This window comes from the organism of the source record quoted next, unplaced genomic scaffold (assembly GCF_019419815.1).
Source record: "Pyrus x bretschneideri cultivar Hongxiangsu unplaced genomic scaffold, Pyrus_bretschneideri_v1 Contig25, whole genome shotgun sequence".
In the NCBI taxonomy this organism is placed as follows: Eukaryota; Viridiplantae; Streptophyta; class Magnoliopsida; order Rosales; family Rosaceae; genus Pyrus; species Pyrus x bretschneideri.
In genome coordinates, this window is record NW_025999557.1 from 2867113 (window position 1) to 2890392 (window position 23280).

The 23280-nt window shown below is 37.6% G+C and overlaps 4 protein-coding genes across 8 annotated transcripts; 2 read left to right on the forward strand and 2 right to left on the reverse strand.

Moving 5' to 3' along the window:
• Nucleotides 1-3084: 3084 nt before the first annotated feature.
• Nucleotides 3085-6550, forward strand: LOC103965396 (E3 ubiquitin-protein ligase CCNB1IP1 homolog). 5 transcript variants are annotated; one of them, XM_048586995.1, is made up of 10 exons: nucleotides 3089-3360; nucleotides 3468-3621; nucleotides 4120-4225; nucleotides 4337-4409; nucleotides 4817-4862; nucleotides 4979-5009; nucleotides 5170-5425; nucleotides 5518-5684; nucleotides 5912-6149; nucleotides 6222-6550. In XM_048586995.1, the coding sequence occupies exons 3-10, from the start codon at nucleotides 4156-4158 to the stop codon at nucleotides 6226-6228; spliced, it is 888 nt and encodes a 295-aa protein (XP_048442952.1). In that variant the 5' UTR covers nucleotides 3089-3360; nucleotides 3468-3621; nucleotides 4120-4155; the 3' UTR covers nucleotides 6229-6550. The 5 variants fall into 5 exon arrangements, with proteins under 5 accessions (XP_048442953.1, XP_048442951.1, XP_048442952.1 ...); XM_048586992.1 differs by having other exon boundaries at nucleotides 3090-3360; nucleotides 5882-6149; XM_048586996.1 differs by lacking the exon at nucleotides 6222-6550 and having other exon boundaries at nucleotides 3085-3360; nucleotides 5912-6153.
• Nucleotides 6551-6639: 89 nt separating this feature from the next.
• LOC103965395 (NADH kinase) lies at nucleotides 6640-9646 on the reverse strand. Its single transcript, XM_009378456.3, has 5 exons — nucleotides 9400-9646; nucleotides 8117-8362; nucleotides 7902-7982; nucleotides 7300-7451; nucleotides 6640-7182 (listed from the first exon to the last, which is right to left on the reverse strand). Exons 1-5 carry the CDS (start codon nucleotides 9490-9492, stop codon nucleotides 6804-6806), a joined length of 951 nt encoding a protein of 316 aa, XP_009376731.2. The 5' UTR covers nucleotides 9493-9646; the 3' UTR covers nucleotides 6640-6803.
• Nucleotides 9647-10412: 766 nt separating this feature from the next.
• LOC103965394 (NADH kinase) lies at nucleotides 10413-12751 on the reverse strand. The gene is made up of 5 exons (XM_048586991.1): nucleotides 12614-12751; nucleotides 11587-11832; nucleotides 11318-11398; nucleotides 11013-11164; nucleotides 10413-10903 (listed from the first exon to the last, which is right to left on the reverse strand). The coding sequence occupies exons 1-5, from the start codon at nucleotides 12710-12712 to the stop codon at nucleotides 10483-10485; spliced, it is 999 nt and encodes a 332-aa protein (XP_048442948.1). The 5' UTR covers nucleotides 12713-12751; the 3' UTR covers nucleotides 10413-10482.
• A 4309-nt stretch (nucleotides 12752-17060) lies between these two features.
• On the forward strand, nucleotides 17061-21492 carry LOC103965393 (zinc finger BED domain-containing protein RICESLEEPER 1). The gene is made up of 4 exons (XM_009378454.3): nucleotides 17061-17354; nucleotides 18899-20891; nucleotides 20977-21060; nucleotides 21155-21492. Exons 2-3 carry the CDS (start codon nucleotides 18926-18928, stop codon nucleotides 21042-21044), a joined length of 2034 nt encoding a protein of 677 aa, XP_009376729.2. The 5' UTR covers nucleotides 17061-17354; nucleotides 18899-18925; the 3' UTR covers nucleotides 21045-21060; nucleotides 21155-21492.
• The last annotated feature ends 1788 nt before the right edge of the window (nucleotides 21493-23280 follow it).

The window sequence follows — 23280 nt, forward strand, 5'->3', positions numbered from 1 at the left end:
AAAACTGACACAATGTAAACATCACAGAAATCTGGATCCTCTTGTGAGGATTCCAGAAATTCGTGAAAAGTATTCATTTATCTTATATCGTACAATCATAAATTATTTTAAATATTTTTATTTAAATTTAAACATAAACGGTAATTAACAAAAACTGATCGTATAATATATAATAACAAACATAATTTACAGATCCTTCCTCGTCAAATGAATCCGGTGAGGGCACCACAGGAACCCACAAAAACCAAATAGCCTAGTTTCCAACAGGATCCTCTCTGGATCCTCATCAAAGAATCCGGGGAGGGTCCTGTTGACACCACAGGAACCCACAAAAACCAAATGGCCTAGTTTCCAACAGGATCCTCTCTGGATCCTTTTGGTGAGAATTCTAGAAATTATGAATCGTGTCTGTTCATCGTATATCGTACAGTCAATTTTTGTCAAATACAGTTTGTGTTTAATTTTAAATAAAAATATTTAAAATGATTACTAACTGCACGATGTATAATGAACATGTACAATTCACGGATCTTTGAGATTCTCATAAAGAGGATCCGACGAGGATCCAGATTCACCTATTTTATAGTGGGCACTCCCAGAGCAACTAGGCATTATATGGAGAAAGAGGATTTTCTACCCTCCTATTCTCATCCCCTTTCATCTCCTTCTCACACACATTGTTTTTTGTCTTATTATCTCTATAAAAAAAAAAAAATCAATACAAGATGTTGACGTGATTTAACCGTAACCGTTCAAATAAGAGAGTATAAAAAGATAGAGATTAGAAAAGTAAAGAATCCTCCTCCCTGTATGGAAGGTACCAAAATTAATGAGAGGGCTCGACCAACTGGCATTGTTTGGTATGGGATGGTGCACCTTTCTTGTTGAGGCTTTCAACTTATGGCACGTTTATTTAATGCGTTATCAGATTAAGATGAATGGAATTGAAGGTAAGTTGAATTGAGAGGAGAAATTAGAATTAAATTTTTATGTAAGATGTTTACTAAACTGTTTAAAATTAAAGTATGAATAATGTTAATTCCATAAAAGTTGTTTACCAAATATTCCTGAATTTTGAAATTAAAACCAATTTAATTACTAAACTGCCCCATTTAAGAATAAGAAAGAGAAAGGCATCGGAATTTCATTTTTTTTTCTTTTGTCAAAGGGTGGGGGATGGTTGACAAAATTTTCAAGGCCAGGACCACGAAATTGAAGGCCAAAAGTGGAAGATGAAAGACAGTAGCATACGCTTCCAACTGCACCTCTATTCAAGTTTTGATCTTCTCATATAATGAGTTTCAATTTGATCATACTGGCTTGTTACTGGGTAAGATTCTAAAAGACGTTAGACACTAGTCAAGCAAGATTAGAGCCTAGCACCTAAGCAGGGTTAGGCATGGCCTAGGCAGACTAGACAATTTAGGTGAGCGACTTTTCTTAATTTTCAAATGCGTATGAATTAATGAGAGCGGTGACTAGCCGTCTAGCCCCCAGACGGAGTAAGACGGGAATTTTTAGAACAATGATTTTGATTGGATAGTGCGGTAGTAGTTTGACGGTGGTCATGGAGTTGATTCCCATTCTCGCCATGCCCAAATCCACCACCTCCCTGAGGAATTGAATTCCTTCAAAAGTATGAATCAGATTCCTTATTTTAGATTGGGTCCACATTACTCTTCATTCCTGTTGGGAAGGTTAACACAGGGTTGATCTGGAATTGGAATCATTCCCTCTATACTCATTCCGATTCCATGTATGTAAACACGTTTGATCCGAAATTGGAATCATTCACACTACTCATTCTAATTCCATGTAAGTAAACACATCATTAATGGGATGAGATGTAGGAACTAATTAAGGGTAGGTGTCCCTTAATTGTAGGACTATTGAGGCTATAATGCCTTATTTAATCTGCCTTAAATATCATCAATTATCAACTTTTGTGGTTCGAAACGCTTTAATCTTATATGTTACTTGTATAATAACACAGTAGTGCAAATTTGTTATTTGTAAAATAAAAATGTTACTCTTTCACATTACAGTAGAGCAAATTTTTTATTGGCACAACAAAAACACTAATCTTATCATATTTTTTATTCACATTTGTACTACGTCTCTAGTAGAAATGAGACCTACAAGTGTGGGTGGGCTCTACCTCTATTACAGAAGTGATACGAATGTGGTAATGAAAAATATGGTAAGTGTAGCATTACTCTTTGTACAATCATATAAGATAATCCACAAACGAACTAGCAATTTAAATAAATTCCGCACATCCATTTTTACCTCTCACACACCCCTCTCAATTTCAGACCATCAGATCGAATGAATTTAAGAAGATCAATGGATAAAAAATAATAAAAATGTGCATAAAGTAAATAAATAAATGGATAGCCCTAGAGATATGAACGTGATAACTAGTAGGAGGGTGTTCATTGAGGATATCAGAGAGGGGGTTGTTGTCTATGGAGGCTCTTTTTGGCGCTACGTCTTTCTCCTTCGCATGTTAAGGTTGTCTTGTTGCTTTCATCCAAGGATTTTAGGGCAGTTGTCGACTTCCTTGTATAAGGGTTGTTTAAGTCAAAGTACATTCAAAATGCTTGGTTTGAACTTATTGTTGGGGAATGTTCGCTTACTTGAAATAAAAGTAAATAAATTAGGCTCATATTTAATATATTTGAAGTCTGATGGTGGTGTTCTTACGATTGATCGTAGGAATTAAAAATTAAAAATTAAAAACGAAATAGTTATGAACTAGTCTTTACCAATTGTATCTTAAATTTATAAAAATTGTCGATATTGGAAAAGTAATTGATTATTGAGTGATGGAGCGAAATCAAATCGCGGTCCTTTAACTAGGTTAGTTCTATGATGCGGTAGAACCGTAGAACCTAGAACATGAACATGATCCATCATCTTGGCAGGAATTTAAAGGGGGTCCAATATTCTTTCGGTCGTACAAAATGAACTGCCAAAGAGTATTCGGATATAAATGCCGAACTAGGTCGAAAAGTTCTGTAGGTTCTGCCGACACAAATCAGGAACTTCGGTGCTGGGCTAAGAGAGAGTTGAGAGTTTGGGCTGGAGTCGGCCCATCACTAGATGGTTATGGGAACCCGACCCGAATCTCATATCTCGACATTTTTTTTTTTAAGAATTTAAATTCAAAGAGTGTCTCGTTCTCTCACGCAAATAAAGCTCAGCGAAGCACATTGTCCCCGGCATTTCCCGCCAAATTCGTTCCCAAACCGCTAGGGTTTCTCTTCAGTTCTCTCTCTGCATCCTCTTCGTATAGCTGCTGTAACTTCATCTTTCCGATTGGAAGAGGCAAACAAACGAAGAATTTCGACTTTTGCGGTAAATCTCCGCAAAAGTGTTACCACTTCATATTTCGGATTTCAGCGCCAATTTTCTCGTCCTTTCATCTGTGATTTTCGATTTCTTTTTACGTTTTGGCGTTTCAGGAAGTTTTTCGTATGAATCGGAGCACACTCCGAGAGACGGCCAGTTGAGCGAGCGGAAAATCACAATCGGACGGTCTGTAATTTGATAGCTGAAGGATTTTCTTTGAAACCAATGGAATCAAAGCTTTGGAGCTGAATTTTGGTCAAAGTTCGGGTATACAAGTTTATAACTTCTCTTTTTACTGTTTGGTTGCTGAGAAAATGTTAAAAATCAAAGGATTTTGCGTTTATTAAGCATTGATTATTTGATATTGATGAGGAAATTAATTGATTTTTCCGCTTCTTTGTTTTTATTTTCAGAAATTATATTGTCAATGAACATGAAGCTATTTTCTTCGTCTGTATTTCTTTGGACAGATTTGATTTCAATATATTTCTCACATTTTTTCTGTTCCAGTGGTTTCCTTTATTTTGGTTTCAGAAAGTGGTCAAAAATGTTGAAAATGGATAAGAAAAACCTATTTTCCATAGAATTTGTGTTAATATTTGCAAATGAACTCATTGCTCTTATAATTTGTAGCAAGTCTGCAATTTTTTATTACTGCACTGGAAAAAGTTTATGTTTCCTTTGTTCGTTTTGCCACAAGCCTCCCTGGTTTCTCAATTGAAACCCATAACAAAAAGCATTTAACCCATGTTTTATATCCCCTAGGTATGCCAGTGCATTAGATTGTCTTTGAAGGTTGAAATGAGATGCAATGCGTGTTGGCGAGAACTGGAAGGGCGAGCCGTTTCCACCACCTGTGGCCACCTTTTGTGTATCCTACAGAGAGGAAAATTTTGCGTCAACATTCGTGTAACTTAACTTTCTTGTGGAAATAGGGTTGATTGGTATATATGAATATAAATTTCCTTAACAGTTTGGAAAGGCACAGAGGATGCGGGCAAGATCCTTGGCAGTGATGGAGCGTGTCCCGTTTGTGATCAAGTGCTCTCTAAGAGGTAAGTGCCTCTAATGATCTTAGAATGGTAGCATTTTCTGGGAATCTGTATTCTTCAAGCCTTGCAGTTAAGTGTGCAGGTGCACTGTGCATACATGTACATAAATGAGAGGGTGTCATCTTTTATTACTAACAAGTAATATGAGAGTGTAACTATAGATATGCACTGTATGGGATAACTGCTGAATACCAAATTTAGTCTGTTTCCGGCATCAATGGTTGCTGCAGAATTCTTTTTCGTGCAGCAACCAGTTTGTGCAATCCTTGAGAGAACCGAAAAGTAAAGCCATAACATGACAGTTCCTGCCACCAATAAAACTTTGTGTTTTGAATAGAAGCACTGTGGCAAACTTATTTCCTACTTACATATAGCATCTTGCCCATCTCATTTTGCTTTCCTCTTGGCAGTCATATGAAAGCTTTTGATATCAATCCAAATGATGAATGGATAAATGTAAGCAAGTACTCACTGACTAGACCTAGCTTGTCTTCATGTTTTATATTACTTTTCCTTTTGCGTTTGTAGCTTCTGTATCCTTTTGATAATGATCGGAAGATATTCTGTTTCAGATGGCCATGATTGGAGTGTCTCCACAGATATGTATCCTTTTCTATGTTCTCTGCAATCTAATAATCTGATACGGTGATTGGTGCATTTCTTATGAGGGAGTGATGAAACTAGATTAGGTTTTTATTGCATTGTATTCAATGTTTTATAAAGGGACAATGGCAGGACATCTTTCCCTTGACAGTATTCCTAGTAATGAACAGTGCACACAAAAGTGTCATGTTCTACATTGGCCAAAGGGAATTGGAAATGCAGTGCAAGATGAACAGAATGCAAGCTCAGTATCGGCAGAAATTTGAAGCAATGCAAGAAAAGTTTGGTGAGAAAATGGAACAGCTGCATGCTGCATACCAGAAAATGGCAAAGAGGTGCCAAACGATGGCGCAAGAAATTGAGAGCTTGTCCAAGGATAAGCAGGAGCTGCAGGAGAAGTTTTCAGAGAAATCCAGGTCTCGTTTTCATACCCACTGATACTAATTCCTGAGGCATATAGTCCCGTTATTGGGTCCCTCGTATAATGATTTTCTCTATTATATACCAGACAGAAGAGAAAATTAGATGAAATGTATGATCAATTGAGGAGTGAGTACGATTCAGTTAAACGATCCGCCATCCAACCGTCGACCAATTTCTTTTCAAGAAATGAACCTGATATTTTCTCAAACCAAGCTAACATTATGATGGATAACAGAGAAGCTGTTAGAAGAGGTAACTCTTTTCCTTCTAATGTTGCAGAAATAAATTTGTAAAGCAGTAAATAAAAACCCTATGCTGACTTTTCTTTTCGATAAACCTCCCAAGTTCTGGATGTTTGATGCTATAACGTGACTGATCTGAACATAATAGCTTTATTTTTTAATCTCTGTCTCAAATATTTCCAAATCCAGTTGACTTATTTCTTGCAGATTGGTCCGTTCTTACTCCTGAAACTCCAGGGCCGAAGGAGGATATATGGCCAGCGAGACAGAATAGTTCAAACTCCGGCGGTCCTTTTGACATGCCGCTTGGCTCACCAGCAAAACAAGCTGCTATTCCAGTTGATGCTGGGAATAGAAGGGCTGGTGCTCACCCTATGTTTGGAAGCGGAGCTAGCAACCCCGCAATGACTTTACGGAACATGATACTCTCCCCAATAAAGAGGCCTCAGCTCTCCCGCCGTCCCCAGATGTTCACGTAAGTTGCAATTTTAGTTCTGCCAAGTTTACTTAGCTATCCATTCCTGAATTCTCGTGACCTGGTTTTCAGGTTCTAGGCTCGAAGTTGAGTGCTCGCTGTTTGCTGAAAGACATGCCGAATATGTTTACTATGACTATAATTTTCTTTTTCGAAAAGAAAAAGAGAATTCTCGCAGACCCTATTACGAAACAATCATATGTTGTAACAGAAAAATGCATCAGTTGTGGCATCATTTGGTGTAAATATTTTCGTTCTGGGGTGAAACAGCTTCCGGTGATATGGTTATGGCATGGACGTTGCACCCCGGAAGCTGATTTGCCTCCCAACTCTTCCCCCTTCCCTCCTTCACTTGATGTAATTTCCTTAGCAGATATCAATAGTACGGAATGTTTCTGGCAGGACACGTTTGTTACATATTCGACTACAATGGCACGGTTATTTACTTGGAATAGAGAAAGTTACTCGCGTGCTGGTAAACACGGGGATGTCAGGGTTCCAAATAATTCCAATATCGTTTCAAGGAAAATGTGTCATGGTTTCTACTGGAAATCAAAGAATCAAAACTCTACAACCCGAACGCATGTTTACAGAAGTTCCGCAATATTCACAGCTCGTATTTACAAAAATTTATTTCTACCCAAACATCCGTCCTTACGTTTCTTCACTAATGTTCTGTAAATGGTGGGGCAAAAAAACCTTCAAAACTGGGGCCTTGGAAGATATCTCTATGACATCGCCATCTTTTATGGAATAGCAAACATGAGAACCGTCAATGTATACGACCCCCTCTTTAGACAACCACGTAGCTTCCATGGACTGACGAGATTTGATTGATCCGTGCATTAAGCTTGAGGTGTTTCCTGGTGAAATGGGCTCTCTTACCATGTACTGGAGATCCTGAGATAAGATGGGCATCGGAAATCCGCCTGCTGAGAGCATTGCAGCGGTTGATCCAGCAGCTGTTGAAACTCTGAGACCACTTGATCGAGAGTGCACCAGTGGGGTACATGGCTGGTCATCCATTTTAATTCTGCTTGTAGGTGGGGGAGGGAAAGTTAGATACATGTTAGCTAGAGAGAAAGTTAGATGCATGTTAACTAAAGAAATAAGTTAAGCATACAGCTGTGTGACCATGGAGGAAGCTTACTTGAATGAGAATCGCGAAACTGCTGCCGGACATGGATGTGCAATTAAAATATCATTAAGAGCATAAGTCGGGTGTACTTTTGAGTTTACACATAGGGATATCCTTGTCAATTTGGAAGGATTAGCTCGACCCTCGAGGATGTTGTCCAGTACCTAAGAAAAGAAGAGCAAATCTTTTCAGAAGTTACGATACTTCAAAAGGAATTGCTACTTTGTGCTGGAAATCACCAATTTTTCTACAAATCCTTCACTCTGCATCTCCAAAACGTGTAATGATATCACATTTAAGTTGTGCGGAACAACTTCACAAGAAGTTGAAAATACAGAAGTTACTTAACTAAGACTAACTCCTAAGTGAGTGGGCCTGCCTACAACCAATTAACTGCACTTAATATTACATACTTCCATGCAGACCAACCCTAGATGCCTTTAATACCGTAGCAGGGCTTGGGCCGGCAAACAGATCTTTAACGCATGAGGTTAATGTTCTATGTTTTCTCTCCTTCCAGTACTGTCTGATCTTGAAGACACCCTAGAATAGAGGAGTAAAACTAGTAACTAGTCTCCGATCATCTTTAGGTTAAAATTCAAGATCAGTCTTACCTGTTCAAAGTTGTTGACTGTTGCACCGCAAAGATAGCCTGTGCTTCTATTAGCATCAAACTCATTCCTGAGCTTCTCTACCTAACCAAGGCAAAACCAGGAAGAAAGAAACAAAGCATGAACTGATTACAAGCCATGATTAAGTGAAACTCAGTGAACTAATACGCCGATATAAAGACTGAACCTCTATGGCTTAGCCAAATTAAGAGACTAACCTCTTCAGGTTGTGTGGGGTCAGAATTCACTCCTAGAACTGGAACCGTGTCATCAATGAAATGGCTGCCTTGTAATAGAGTGCCATCGCCCCCAACTGTAACAACAAGGTCCACATCACGGATAGGCTCGGATAGATTAGTACGTACTATAGGTTTCCACTCAACAGGCTTCTGGTGCAAAATACTCTGACACAAGTTTATTGCATCCTTGTGCACTTTTCGCCTGTTCTCCAAGTAATGTAGTACCTGCAATTTCTCCAAAGGAAACTGAATTATGAGGGTGCTTTGGAAAAAGCATAATATGATGAACTAAGAAAATATGAATTACTTGTATGCCTTTGCAAAAGTTGTCAAAAGATGGAACCAAACCATCCTTCCGAAACAGCAAGACAATCAATGTCCGGAGCACTATGAGAAGAGCAAGCCCATGACTCTCTGCTCTTCACTCGAGGCTCCATTTAACGTGAAAATACAAAGTTTAAAGAATATTCCCACAACCAAAGACATAGCTAGAATCGTGTCCTTGATTAATATACATGTACAATCACAAAGCCAAACGTTATTGGTGAAACGATTTAATACCTTAAATTGGTTTGGCATTTTCTCATTTACCGGCTTTTACCAGTGAAATCACAGTTGACATAAATCCATCGCAAATTCCACTTATTCCAAGAGTTTCTCCAACATCAGTTCAGCTTGTAAAAGCCTCAATCATACAAAGTACGGGTGAGAAACTAGTACCATCATAAAAAAAAAAATCCCGGCCAAAGAAATACCGGAGTTTTTCCGCAAGCCCAAACACACAAATCAACCATCGTCGGCATCGTCAATCATGATACATTCATACATGATTCTACACATATATACAAAACAACATAAAATTCTAAAAGACAAATCATGGTTTAAACTACAATGTCTTGAAAATTGGTAAAATGGCGAGCCAACACAACAAGGTTCCCTACTTTGCGAGGGTCGGGGAATGTCCTGAAAATTGGTACAAAGTACAAATCTTTTTCACCTTTCTCACTCAAATCACAGACTTCTTAAGTTCATTGATTTCGTTTAATAAAAAAAAAAATCAATTTTTTTCCCGAGCTTCTTCTCATTTCAAACCAAATTTATTAACTTTGGCATTTTAACAAACAGGTTGAATGCTTAAGCTGAAAATTGCAAGCGACCCATCAAAACTAGCAAGGCAAGCAGTTCGAATATGAGGGTCCACGAGAAGGACCACGTTGTAGCGGACACCGAATCAGAAAGAAGCAAAAGGGGCATGGTGGTACCTGAGGGTTGGTGATGCGAGACAGACCCTCTGATTGGCCGACTGGGTAAACGTCGAACGGTTTTAACAGCAGCAACAGTCTCCTCCTCGCCATCTCTCTTTCTCTCTCTCTCTCTCTGGTGTGATGGTGGACCGGCCAAAGCTCCGTTTAGACTTGCATGTGGCGGAACCGTAACAGGCTACATTGAACAATTTCTCACAATTTAGGGCCTTTCTTTTCCACTTGTTCTTGGTAACAGTCAGGGACTTAGGGTAGGGTCTATTTAGTATTTAGTATATTTTTATTTTATTTTATGTTTTGTGTAAGAAATTATTTTGTTTTATGCTATGGTTTTAATGGAAGATTATAGTTTTTCGTTTGGGATATGATATTCACACACCTGTTTTTACTTCTTTCATATTTTTTTAATTTTTGATCGTTGGATCGGATGAATTGAAGAAGATCAAAAGGCAGAAATCAACAAGAGATGTATGAAAAGTAAAAAAATGTATGTAGATAGCACACTCTTTCGTTTTCATTTTGTGTGTCATTACAAATACATTTCTTCTGCTTCCCTCATGATCATTCCTCAACTATTTTTTGTTTCTCTTCTTTTTCTTATGTTTTTCTTTTGTATCTCTACCAAAATTGAAAACGAAAAAATTGAATGGATGAAACACAATATAAACGTTCAACTAGCAAAAAGGCTAACTCGGATGGTTCGGTTTGAAACTTTGAGCTAAAAACTAACAAAAACTGTACTTTTGAGACTAACCACAACCTACACATGTTGCATCTTTATTCAAACAATATTCTAATTAATCTAGTTAAATTGCTGCTCTAATCCAGTTATGGGCCTCTTTATAAACGACTTGAATGGTCCACACTCTTTCTAAACGACAAGAAATTCACGTATTACTTGTTATCACTTGTTATTCCATTCCACACGTCATTTCCACGGCAAAGCCGCCGCCGGTAACGATGGCTGGGGCAAGCGTTTGGTGAAACTAGAGAAATACTTTCAGAATTATATATAAAGGTAAAACAGTAATTTTATTGACGCAAGAAATCACGAGTTCCACATGAATGAAGTTGTGAATAGAGCTAGTATTTACAAGCTATTACATTTTTATGTAAATACTTTTCCTCACATTTCTTTACTGTTGTTTGCAAATTGCGAGACAAGAAAACCTTCAAAATTGGAGCCTTTGAAGATATCTCAATGGCATCCCCATTCTGTATAGAAAAGAAAACATGAGAACCGTCGATGTATACGCCACCTTCTTTACAAAACCATGCAACTTCCATGGACTGATGTGATTTGATTAATCCATGCATCAAGCTTGAGGTGTTTCCGGGTGAAATGGGCTCTCGTACCATAAACTGGAGATCCTGAGATAAGATTGGCATCGGAAAACCGCCTGCTGAGAGCATTGCGGCTGTTGATCCGGCAGCTGTTGAAACCCTGAGGCCACTTGACCGAGAGTTCACTAAGGGGGAACATAACTCGCCGTCCCTTTTAATTCTGAAGGCAACGATTCAGGAATTTAAACAGTTAATAAAAACTAATGCGTGTAAGCTAAACAAACAAGTTAAATATATGGCTGATCAGCAGACCACGGAGGAACTTTTACTTGAATGAGAACTGCGAAAGTGCTGCAGGACATGGATGTGCAATCAAGACATCGTTAAGGGCATAAGTTGGAAGCACTTGCGAGTTTACATATACGGATATCCTTGTCAATTTGGAAGGGATAGTTCGACCCTGGAGGATGTTGTCGAGTACCTGCGGAGAAAAGAAAGCAAATTTTCAAAAGATATGAATTGTGCACTTTCCCTATTCCTGCTTCTAAAGACACCCTAACTAGAATAGAGGAACCTAAATTTGACTGGTCTGGATTCTGTTTTGTATTGTGTCAAATTCATGATTTTGTTTTACCTCTTCGAAGTTGTCAATAGTTGTGGCGCAAAGATATCCTGTGCTTCTGGAAGCATCAATCTCATTGCTGAGCTTCTCTACCTGACCAAACAAAATATTGTAAATACGCTGCTCCGAAAATTACCAAGTCTCAGCCCAAAAATCAGGGAATATGAGGAAAAATTGAACTCGTTACAAGCAAGGATAAAGCACAAGCTGTACAACTAAGGAAGCTAGCATGCCAATATAAAGACTAATACTTGAGGGCTTAGCCAAAGACTGAAACTAACCTCTTTGGGCTGTGTGGGGTCAGAATTCACTCCTAGAACTGGAACTGAGTCATCAATGAAATGGCTAGCTTGTAATAGAGTACCATCGCCGCCAACTGTGACAACAAGGTCCACATCATGGACGGGCTGTGATAGATCGGTAAGCACTACAGAATTCCACTCAATGGGCTTGCGGCGCAAAATATTCTGACAACAACTTATTGCATCATTGTGCACCTTTCTTCTGCTGTCTAAGTGATGTAGCATCTGCAATTCATTCAAAAGAAACTGAATTAACAAGGGTGTTTACAACTAACTTAACAGGAGATAGAGCGTGCGAGAGTTTATCAAAGGTAGGGGGAAAATGCAATCGAAGAAAGAGGGTTTAAGGAACTGATCTAACAGTATTATCCTTGGCAAAGTTGCACAACGAAAACATGTCACACCGAGAAATGATCAGAATTTGATTTTGTTATATATACAACTACAACAACTACAAAGCGTAAACTTTCGTCACCTTGTTTTTCTTTCCCAGGTATGCCATTCTCTTTTATACTGAGTTAAACAAGTGAAATCAAAGTTCACACCGTTTAATTTTCAAACTTGTTTCGTACTCCACTTATTCCAACAGTTTTCTCAAAATTGAATCCAAGTAAGAAAATTCTTGAGTTTTCTGTAAGCCTAAACACCCAAAACCGGAAACTTTATCATTCTTAGCACCTTAAATCATGGCCTACTCATAGATGAAGCCTTAATACACACTACAAAGTAAATATATCACAAATACTACAAAAATCTTACAAAATTGGTACAATGTGCTAATCCCTCCTCTCTTCTCATTTGTAATGTTTTTGCGTTCATTGAAATTTTTTTACTTTTTGCAGTATAAACAAGAACCAAGAATTTTCTTATTATCCCATTTTTACAAAGATGAATTTGAAGGAAAAAAATAAAGCACACAAACGAAAGTTATCGACTTTGGCATTTTACCAAACACTTGGAGTGCTAAGCTGAATAAAACAGTTCAAATATGCAGATGGATCATTACCTTAGACTGAGGATTGGTGATGCGAGATGGACCTTCTGATTGGGAAACTGGGTCAGCTTCGATCGGCTTTAGCACCACCAACAATCGCTTCCTCCCCATTGCTCTCTCGATAGGGTGTGACGGTCGACTAAACACTCCAGAGCTAATAGAAATTGATGAATTAGACTGGGAGGCATAAGGTTTAAATAGACTTACTTTAGGATGTTCGTCTTAGAAAATACAAAAATATTAATGGGATGAAAATACGAAAAGTTCAATTTTTATTACAAGTTTACGCGGTTTTGGAAATTTAAACAAATTTGGATGATTAAAATACATCGTACAATGAATTTGAATTAGCTTGCAACGCTCTTTTTAGAAGGTATTATGCTTCGAAAATGGGAATCGAACACAAAATTTATAAATTTTCTCTACATCCTTTTGTCTTTAGTTCAATGGTTCCTAACTTTAATTACTTTTTTAAAATTTGAAACATTTTATTTTATTATCTTCCTTCTTTGACTTAGACCATCTCCAACCTTTAGGCTAAAAGCCAAATTATTTAGTCCGAAAAATTTAGCTTATAGCCCAGAAACAGTTTTTCTGCTCTAACCCTTCTAGTCTAAAATTTTAGTACGGGGTTATTAAAGAATGAACTTAGGCTAATTTTTTTCTTAAATTAATTTTTTTTAAATAAATATGTAGACTATCGTAAATTAATTTTATGAACATTTTAATCTAAAAATATTTAAATTCCGATAAATATTGAAAAATCACTAAATTTTCCACAAAGCAATCCTTTAACTTTCGCCAATCTTTCAACTTTCATCAAACTTTCAATTCACCAACCGTTCAACACCAAACTTTCAACTTTCACCAACCGTTCAACTTTCATCAATCATCCTCTATATAAACACATGTACAATATTAGTTGATCACACGACCTTTTAACCTTCAATCATCCTCTATATTCACCAATCTTTCAACTTTCAAAGAGTATTTGTTTCTTAAAAATCCTCAATATCTCATCAATGGGTGATAGAAGAAGGCGTAGCATGGCAATGCAGATGACACAATAACAAGCAAGGATTGAGATTAAGGATATTTATCTTAGTTGGTCTACCTTTGTCAAGGGTAGAGGATATTTATCTTAGTTGGACTAATTGATGATATTTATCTTAGTTGGTCTACCTTTGTCAAAAGTTTTTCTCATCTCGATAGTGCAAAAAAGAAATTATTTTCGCAGAGGCAAAAATCTTACAGGAAGGATGTGGAGATAGCGTTCGAGATCCTACAAGCTCAATTGGCCATTGTTAGAGGACCTGCACGATTTTGGCAGATCAAAGACCTCTATTCAATCATGATGACGTGCATAATTTTGCATAACATAATTTTGGAAGATGAGTACATCGAAATTGAAAAGATTCAGACGAAGATGTGGATGATAACCAACTAACACATGCGAGAACTATTGCAAGAGATGTTGAATATCTCGCTCCAACCACATATGAGACTCGACAGGATAGGTTCACCTTGAGTGAGTATATGAGACGTTTAAATAGAATTCAAGCTCCTAAATGTCATGACACACTCCGCAAGAATTTGGTTGAGCATGTATGGCGTCAAGAAGGTGAACGTTGATGATGTTGGTTAAGTATTTATGTAATAATTTTAAGTGTACTATGTTGTTATTTTCTAGTAATAAATTTAAGTGTCTTCTTGTGCAAGGTATTTTGTCTACTATGTTGGATAAATTATTGAATGGAGGTTGAATTATTGAAGGCATCTATTCTACATCAAAGTGTGAAATAATGACACACCCCGATCGAGATCGGGGCATGCTGGCCGTCACGTGGTCCGCTCTGGGCCGGGATGTGACAAATAATAAGTACAATAATTATTGAAGGCATCTAAATTAATAGAAACAATAATTAATAAGACATAAATTTAATAAAGTATATAAACCATTTAAACTTAATATAACCGATAATTCATAAACCACATAATTAATAAACCACATAAACTTAATACAACTGATAATTCATAATCTACATAATTAATAAACTACATAAACTTAATACAAACAACAATTAATAAAGCACATAATTCATACACTACATAAACTTAATAATCATATCCACCATCTCCGCTTGGTGATGGACTTCGTGATTGACTTGGGATATAAGGTTTAGAGGATTCATCATCTTGAAACATACTCCTTAAGGCAGACTTTCGCAAAATTTCCTTTTGCTTACCACGTAAGAACTTCTTCCTCTATGGAGTGTATTTGTTGAGGTCCTCCATCATGAAATTAATTTCAAACGTATCTTGCTCCCTATCCGAAATTTCCTTCATTTGCAAACGCATTCGGGACGTTTCTTCTTGGTGAAGCATTATAGGTTTCGTTCAATTTTACAATTCTAGTAGCAAAGTGTCCACTCATCGGATCTGGGGACTTCCTTTTTCTCTTTACTTCCTTTTGCTTATCTCTTCCCAGGGGTCTTGCAAAAGAAGGAGATGGTGTCATTTCATCGACACCTTCATCTCCGACATTTGTCTATGCGGCTTCACGTTGAAATAATTTTTCCCATTGTTGGTCCGCATCGGTTCCCTACCTCAGACAATCCTTGAGGACGTCCTAAGCATGTTGTAACTTAAAAACTTGATTTTTTGGTGTTACTCTTGTCTAGTAAATTTCCATTGCTTTGTCACCCTATGCAAAAAATACATAAAAATAATTAGTTGGAAACTAATATTATGTACATGACAAATAAAATATCAAGAACAACAAAACTCACAATTTCTGTGGTGCTCCTTTCACTAGCCATGCCAACCACGGCTCTCTACAAGTTTCCCTTTCATAAAGTACATGCTTTGTTGATAGTCTTCCACTAATCATAAACACCACCACCGTCCCGCTGGCCGTCGTTGCAGTTTTCTTGAAACTTTGCAATGATTTTATCCCACATATTTTTTTTTTATTTTGATTTGTGCTAACTGCACCATCTTCGCTAACAGAAACTCATGCCTAGCATAAAGCAACATCTTTCTCATAGGTCCAATTACGACCTCTAATATGCTCTCTTACCATGTTGAACAATTTGGAAATGGAAAGAAATGGTAGAAAGATAAATTGGAAGAATTGTAGGAGAAAATTGAGTTTTGTGTGGATGTTTGAACAAATACATAGGTATTTATAGAGTTTTTGGGTGAATTTTGAGTTAAATATATATTTTTAATTATTTTAGCCGTTGGGTTTAAATTTGGGCTGTTAGATCTTTTTTTTTTTTTTTTACCGTTAGATTTGATTATATTCGATCTTAGTCGTTGGATTCAATGTATTTTAAAATAACATATATTATTTTTTAAATTGAATTTGGACCGTTGGATCAATCAACGATCCTTAAATGATGGTCGTTCGATGCGCAAAAGAGTCGTTGGGCTCAAGGAAGTGGCCGACAGGGCCCTGACAGTGGGCCCCATGCTGTCGGGAAACAATTTCAACCTACCCTGTGTGGGCAGGCCGAGACTGGCCCAAGTTCCAGCGAGCCCACACGTTTGGGGGGGTATTTGGCCCAGCTTTAGCATTTGGCTTTTAGCTCAATGTTTTAGCTTAGGTTGAGTGGTGTTTTTGGGGGGGGGGGGGGAATCAATGGGTAATTTGGCTTTTAGCCCATGGTTGGAGAGAGTCTTATACCTTGTCCTACTTCACATATGTTATAAAACATCATTCGAATGCATTCGATTATGATTTTAAAGGAGTATATAAAATTTTAAGTGTATTCAATTAGAAATTTATTTGAAATGAATTTAATTATTTACAAATCTCACATCTCTCATGAGGGACATCATTAAAATCTATAGAAATCATTTAAACTTCATCAAACTCTATGAACTTATAAATCAATTAAAATCACTCAAACTCCATATCTCTAGTAAACTAAATTAAATTAAATTAGAATGTCGTTTTGTCAAAAGTACGAAAGATTCTATAGATTCTATAAGTCCAACTCTTATTTACCAAATTAAATAAACAAATAGTTCTAACTCCAAATGTCTGAGAATGAATAAGGAAAATTAATGAAAATGATTTGAAAACTTTGAGTTTTAATGATAAAGAAAAAATAAAAGGTAAAGTGAATAGTACCATAATTGATTTTTTTTAATATAAAAATTTGATTTTTCGTTAAAATGAATAGTATCGAAAACTTTTCATTAAAGTTCCCATAATAATACAGCATGCTATGAATATATTATTCGCGATTTTTGTGGGGAAGTGTTATTAGCGCTCAAAAAATCTCATTCTACACTTCTCAGAAATGTATTTTTCTTTCTTAATATAGAAAATTTTAAGTGTAAATGAGATTTTTAAAGTGCTAATAACAATTCCCTTTTTCTGTACTATAAATTGTTTTCTAACACCATGTTGGCAAATGATTCAAACACCTAACACCTAACCCTGCCTAACCTAAAACAAAACGGACCACAATTTGGGTCAGGTCAAATCACTAGGGTCCGTACCGTTGCTTCAATTTCTATCGGATCGCCAAATTAATATCTAATCCGTTGACCCACAACCCAATACGGGTAAAGTGAGTGGGTATACTTATCGGATCCAAACCATTTTCTCTCACACCCACATCGGGTTCAGGCTCGCTCCCTCTCTCTCTTCAGGGTCACCCACGATCCAACCCCGATTCGCCGGACCACTGATCGGATTCCCTGAGATTTTTTAAGATATAAGGTCATTTCAACAATTGCGGTAAGACCCATTTCGAATTTTTGTGTAATTTTGTTCTTTTTTCCTCTCACTCTGTTTGGCTCAGATTTTAATTGGAATTTGTAATGTTTATTGGAGTTTATTTGGTGGATTTTGGTCTGACCCAGATCTTAAATGCATATGATTGTTCTGTTGTTTAGGGATTTGAAGATGAAAGGTTGAATCTTTATAAATTGAATTTTGTATTTTTTTTGTTATTTATTTGAAAATTTTGATTTTTGAATTAGTTAGTTTTTAGGTGGTGTTGAAATTCAAGTTATGTGGTTGTGGATAAACTCATGCTTTTGTATGATCAAGAGGAGCATGATTTGACTCTGGATTTATCACTTTAAATTGTGACATGAGTCAATGCAATGGTACCTTAACAAATGACTCCAAATGTTGACTTCTAGTCCTAATTGATATATTTTTATTGGGTTGAAAAATTTCACCTTTGAAGTTCCCCTGGTGACGTGTCATGACATGTTCTTCGTTTGTTTTTCGGGTTTCTCAGTGGCTTCGTGCACATTTTTCTTGAGTTCGATATTCATATTTGCATTCAGACAGTTTTGTGTTGATCTGGTTTGATGTCACAAGGTCTATAGTTTGCTGTTTTCTCTGTCTGCGTTAAGACTTAGTGACCTATAGCCCTCTTGATAAGTGTAACGGGTTTAGTGAGAGCTTGAACATTGAATCTTTCAGCTATTAACTTATAATCGTAGACCCGCTAAATTCATTTTGAGTCATGTTTTATATTGGAATTGATCTTCAAGTTGTGAGGTTTCATGGGTTTGGTTGACATAACATACTTTAGCTGCATTATTGCTGGTTTCAAGGTTGTATTTTTGGTCATTGTGTGGGTTGTGTTCTAGACTTGCTTCCAGGTTTTCCTTGGGAAATCTCTATGGGACAAAATCGATTCAGTTTGTCTTGTGCACTGAAGAAGAAAAAAATTCGTTCGTGTTTCAGTATCCAGTTAGTGAAATGAATGTTCACATACCTCTTGAATCTTGTTATGTGTATCTTCTGACTGATAAATTTCTCTGTGAATTTAAACTAGTGATAACATGGTGATTTCTTCTTGTAGTGATTCCGTGCATTTATGCTGGTTTGTCTGTGCGTTATAGTTTATTTATAGTTCAGTGTTCGCTGGATGATTTAAGTATTGCAAGGTTTTGGTCTGAGAGTATTTGAATTCTTGTAAAGGATGTGTCTCAAGGAATTTACTTGCACCAAACATTTTAACAGTGTGGTTGTTATTCTGTGTGTTTCTCAATTCAGTTGTGTTGTAAAATATCAATTACTATGAGATCCTTCGTGTATGTCTGTAATTATACATGTACATGCACACACACGACACACACATATTTGCATTCACCTTTTATTGGTGTTGTGCACCGTAAATTATAGGACTTATTTATAGCTAGTGTTCGGAGTAATTTTAATTCTTTTGTGACTGTCAACTTTTTTTTATTGATGCTTGAGGTTCCGCATATTCATCTTGTAGTTCTATCTGATTTAGTCGTTTTATCTCATATGTTGTGCAGAGTTTGATCGAATTTCATGCCTATGTGATGGAAATACCAGTCGAGTCTGCTAAGAAACCAAAGAGGTTGACATCTATTGTCTGGAATCATTTTGAAAGGGTTAGAAAGGCTGAAATATGTTATGCTGTTTGTGTACATTGTAACAAGAAGCTCAGTGGATCAAGTAATAGTGGGACCACCCATCTGAGAAACCATTTAATGCGATGTCTGAAACGATCGAACTTTGATGTATCACAACTACTTTCAGCGAAGAGAAGGAAAAAAGATAATATCCTTGCCATAGCAAGTATTAATGGTGATGAAGCACAGAGAAAAGATGATTATATTCAGCCAGCACTTATAAAGTTTGATCAGGATCCAAAAAAGGATGAACTAGTTACCATTGCAAGCGGAAAGTTTGATCATGACCGTAGTCGTTATGATCTTGCTCGTATGATTTTATTGCATGGTTACCCGTTCACCATGGTTGATGATGTTGGATTCAAAGTTTTTGTGAAGAACCTTCAACCATCATTTGAGGTTGTGCCAAATAATGATGTTGAACAGTTTTGTATGGAAATTTATAGGAAGGAAAAACATCAAGTGTATGAGATGATTAATAGTTTGCACGGCAGAATTAACCTTTCTGTTGAAATGTGGTCTTCTCCAGAAAACGTTGAGTACCTGTGTTTGACAGCACACTATATTGACGAGGACTGGAAATTACAAAAGAAAATTCTGAATTTTGTCACACTTGATTCTACTCATACGGAAGACTTGCTTTCAGAAGTAGTTATCAAGTGCCTGATGGACTGGGACATTGACAGTAAGTTATTTGCCTTGACATTTGATGACTGTTCTGTTGATGATGACATTGTTGTAAGAATCAAAGACCGGATCTCCCAAAACAGGCCTCTCTCGGTCCATGGCCAGTTATTTGATATTCGCTCTGCAGCACATCTTCTAAATTCAATTGTGCAGGATGTTTTGGAAGCAATGAGAGAGGTGATAAGAAATATTCGAGGAAGTTTCAAGCACGTAAGAAGTTCACAATTGACACAAGGGAAGTTCAATGAAATTGTTCAGCAAGTAGGACTTAATAGTCAGAGGAGATTAATTCTTGATTTCCCAGCTCGATGGAACTCAACGTATCATATGCTTGAAACAGCCTTAGAATACAGGGGTGCATTTTCTCTCCTGCAAGAGCATGACCCTTCGTATACATCAGCTTTAACTGACACAGAATGGGAACGGATGAGGTCTGTTACAGTTTATTTGAAACTTCTTGTTGAAATCGTTAATGTCTTCTCCAGCAACAAATGTCCAACTGCAAGTATATATTTTCCTGAGATTTGTGATGTTCACATCCAATTAATTGAATGGTGCAAGAGCCCAGATGAATTTCTTAGTTCCATGGCACTAAAGATGAAAGCTAAGTTTGATAAGTACTGGAGCAAGTGCAGTTTGGCTTTGGCAGTAGCAGCAATCTTGGATCCCCGATTCAAAATGAAGTTGGTGGAGTATTACTACTCTCAAATATACGGTAGTACTGCTCTGGATAGGATTAAGGAAGTTTCTGATGGCCTCAAGGAACTTTTTGATGCATATTCAATCTGCTCAACAATGGTTGATCAAGGTTCAGCTTTGCCTGGCAGCAGCTTACCGAGTACCAGCACTGATAGTAGGGATCGATTGAAGGGATTTGACAAATTTCTCTACGAGACCTCTCAGAGCCAAAACATGATATCAGACTTGGACAAGTATCTAGAGGAACCTGTCTTTCCACGCAATTGTGATTTTAACATATTAAATTGGTGGAAGGTCCACACGCCTAGGTACCCTATCTTGTCCATGATGGCACGTGACGTTCTGGGAACTCCCATGTCAACTGTTGCACCAGAATCAGCATTCGACATTGGTGGTAGAGTGCTTGATGAATGTCGAAGCTCACTGAATCCTGACATTCGAGAGGCTTTGGTATGCACACAAGATTGGTTGCGGGTGGAATTAAAAGGCATGTAATTACACTTTGAGTTCTGCGTTTCTATTCCATAGCAGTGATCTTATTGCATGAAGTACTGATTTCTCTTTTCTATCAGATGCTAATACATTGTCAAGCCATTCTGCTAGACCAATCCCTTCTGCCAGACCAATTCTTGTTGAATAGAGTTCATTTTCCAATGGTATGTTTCTGCTACACTTCCTGCATTTCTCCATATCTATTGCGCTAACCGTATGTGTCAAGTACCGACTTATGGTGTAATCTTATGATGCAAGGTTGATGGATCGGCTATTGGCCTATCCAGTGCTGTCTAAATGATGTCGACGCAGTTAAAGCTGGTCTGGGCAGTGAACCTCATCTCTTTCTCCATGTCAATACATCACATGAGACTCGTTAATCGCTTGTAGTTCTTTGTCAAGCTTAAATGTAAATTTTAGGACATCTACTAGATTTCCAGATCTGTACGTAAGCAAGAGCAACCTCTTTCGCGTGTATCCTTAATTTTCGAGCGTGCGACTCTTTCTTTGTAAGATGTGGTTCTTCATGTTTTAACAAAATGTGGGATGTTCAATCAATAATCTTTATATCTATTCTATGCACAAAACCTTCATCCCAAGCCCTCAATCAGTATATTATTACACGTTTATCTAAATGCAATCTTTCTTTCTTATTTACAAGATTCAATTTGCTTATCTATCGATGGCTAATACCTTCAAGTCTTGCTGTTATAAACCATGTATGCTGAACGTAGCATAATTTTTGACACAGAGATTCTAAATTATAACTTACAGGAGAGGGATTGAAAGGGTGCAAAAGATTGCGTACACTACTCTAGCCAACTGGCTTAACTTCCGTCTAAAAATATATGGAGGGACACTTTTGGGGGCATCCAGACAGGTAGCATTGCACTTCTAGAAAGTCAACGAGAGACTGTCTAAAGATTGACTTGGTTTTCTTGACCAAAAAGATAATAGCTCAGAATAAAATTTTCAGACAAGCAAATCCCCAGATCCCCAGATCCTCCATTGAAATCTGAGAACTAGAGCAAAATTATCAGACAAGGCAAGCTATGTCAAACTATTACTTCCCTGAAGCAATCCTACGGGAAATTCTTCTGAGGTTGCCCATCAAATCTTTTGGCAAATGCAGCGCAGTGTGCCTGCCATGGAGGTCTCTAATCCAAACCTCCGCCTTCATTCACGCCCATCTCAGCTGTGCGGTCCAATCCAGCAACCAAGACAACACTGATCACCTCTTTCTACGAAATGCTTTGGCCGAGAAAGAGGACGCTACTCATCAGGTTGGTGAGCTTTTCTCCTTGCACTGAGACAACCCTGCATTTGGTGAGTACACCAAGAATCTAAATCCCTTCATTTACAATAACACAAATTATTTCCACCAAAAGAGAACGGTTTTAGTACAAAATAATTTCTGTGGTTGGAACTTGTAATGGTCTCATATGCCTTGCTGCTAACTTTGCCACAATTATTTGGAACCCTTGTGCTAGAAAGTTTATGTTTTTGCCTGCATTCTCCGCTACAGATTATACTAATCTGATAGCGACTTATGCATTTGGCGATGATTTGCGTATAGATGACTATAAGGTTTTGAGAATTGTGAGCAACAAAAATGTCAAAGCCCGGTGCAAGGTTGAGGTTCGGTTATTAGCCGGGGGACACTGGAAGAGTCTTAGCGCTGATGTTATTCCCGCAGACTTTATGCCTGCAGGTATTGCCGGTAGATATACACAAGCTTTCGTTAATGGTTCTCCGCATTGGCTTCAACCGAGTAAGAACGAGGGTAACCGCATTGTGTCATTTGATATGCGAGGGAATCATTTGGAAAGATAATGGTGCCACATGAGTTGAGAAGAAAGGCTTTGTCTGTGTCGAGATACGAAGAGTCTCTTGCTTTGTTTGAGAGAGAGTATGAAGTTTCGGATGGATCGAATACTATTACTCGTGTTCACATGTGGATCATGAAAGAGTACGGTGTTGCTGAATCGTGGACTAAATTACTGAGTGCGTGCCTGGAAGGAAGTCTAACAGGGCCGTTTGGTGTCAGAAAGAGTGGTGAAGTAGTGTTCAGAATGCTGGGCGGAGTGCTTGTTTTGGTGGATCCTGAAACCGAACAAGTTAAGGATTTCGAAACTGATGGATACATGTACTTCTTCATGGATTCTTTTGTAGAGAGTCTCGTCTTACTTGACCAACCGAATGCTATTTCTTACTAATTACAAGGACCAACAAATCAGAAGCCAGGCCATCTTCAACCGAAGGGTCTAGAGGGCCAAAGGGCCGAAAATAGCCCGAAAATCGTCTCCAACCAAGGGCTAGGCCAGAGGGCTCTAGAATATGAGAGGGCCCCACGGAATCAGAGAGGTCTAGAGGGCTGGACCAGC

What these genes read in the sequence shown, in the direction of transcription:
- LOC103965393 (XM_009378454.3), top strand. Translation starts at nt 18,926, where the DNA reads ATGGAAATACCAGTCGAGTCTGCTAAGAAACCAAAGAGGTTGACATCT. An exon ending in GTTGCGGGTGGAATTAAAAG is followed by an intron (nt 20,892 to 20,976) that starts GCATGTAATTAC and finishes CTTTTCTATCAG; the next exon opens with ATGCTAATACATTGTCAAGC.
- LOC103965395 (XM_009378456.3), bottom strand. Translation starts at nt 9,492, where the DNA reads ATGGCGAGGAGGAGACTGTTGCTGCTGTTAAAACCGTTCGACGTTTAC. An exon ending in CTCGCATCACCAACCCTCAG is followed by an intron (nt 8,363 to 9,399) that starts GTACCACCATGC and finishes GAGAAATTGCAG; the next exon opens with GTACTACATTACTTGGAGAA. An exon ending in GTTTCGCGATTCTCATTCAA is followed by an intron (nt 7,183 to 7,299) that starts GTAAGCTTCCTC and finishes ACCTACAAGCAG; the next exon opens with AATTAAAATGGATGACCAGC.
- LOC103965394 (XM_048586991.1), bottom strand. Translation starts at nt 12,712, where the DNA reads ATGGGGAGGAAGCGATTGTTGGTGGTGCTAAAGCCGATCGAAGCTGAC. An exon ending in TCACCAATCCTCAGTCTAAG is followed by an intron (nt 11,833 to 12,613) that starts GTAATGATCCAT and finishes AATGAATTGCAG; the next exon opens with ATGCTACATCACTTAGACAG. An exon ending in CTATTGACAACTTCGAAGAG is followed by an intron (nt 11,165 to 11,317) that starts GTAAAACAAAAT and finishes TTTTCTCCGCAG; the next exon opens with GTACTCGACAACATCCTCCA.
- LOC103965396 (XM_048586993.1), top strand. Translation starts at nt 4,156, where the DNA reads ATGAGATGCAATGCGTGTTGGCGAGAACTGGAAGGGCGAGCCGTTTCC. An exon ending in CAAATGATGAATGGATAAAT is followed by an intron (nt 4,863 to 4,978) that starts GTAAGCAAGTAC and finishes ATTCTGTTTCAG; the next exon opens with ATGGCCATGATTGGAGTGTC. An exon ending in AAGTTTTCAGAGAAATCCAG is followed by an intron (nt 5,426 to 5,517) that starts GTCTCGTTTTCA and finishes ATTATATACCAG; the next exon opens with ACAGAAGAGAAAATTAGATG.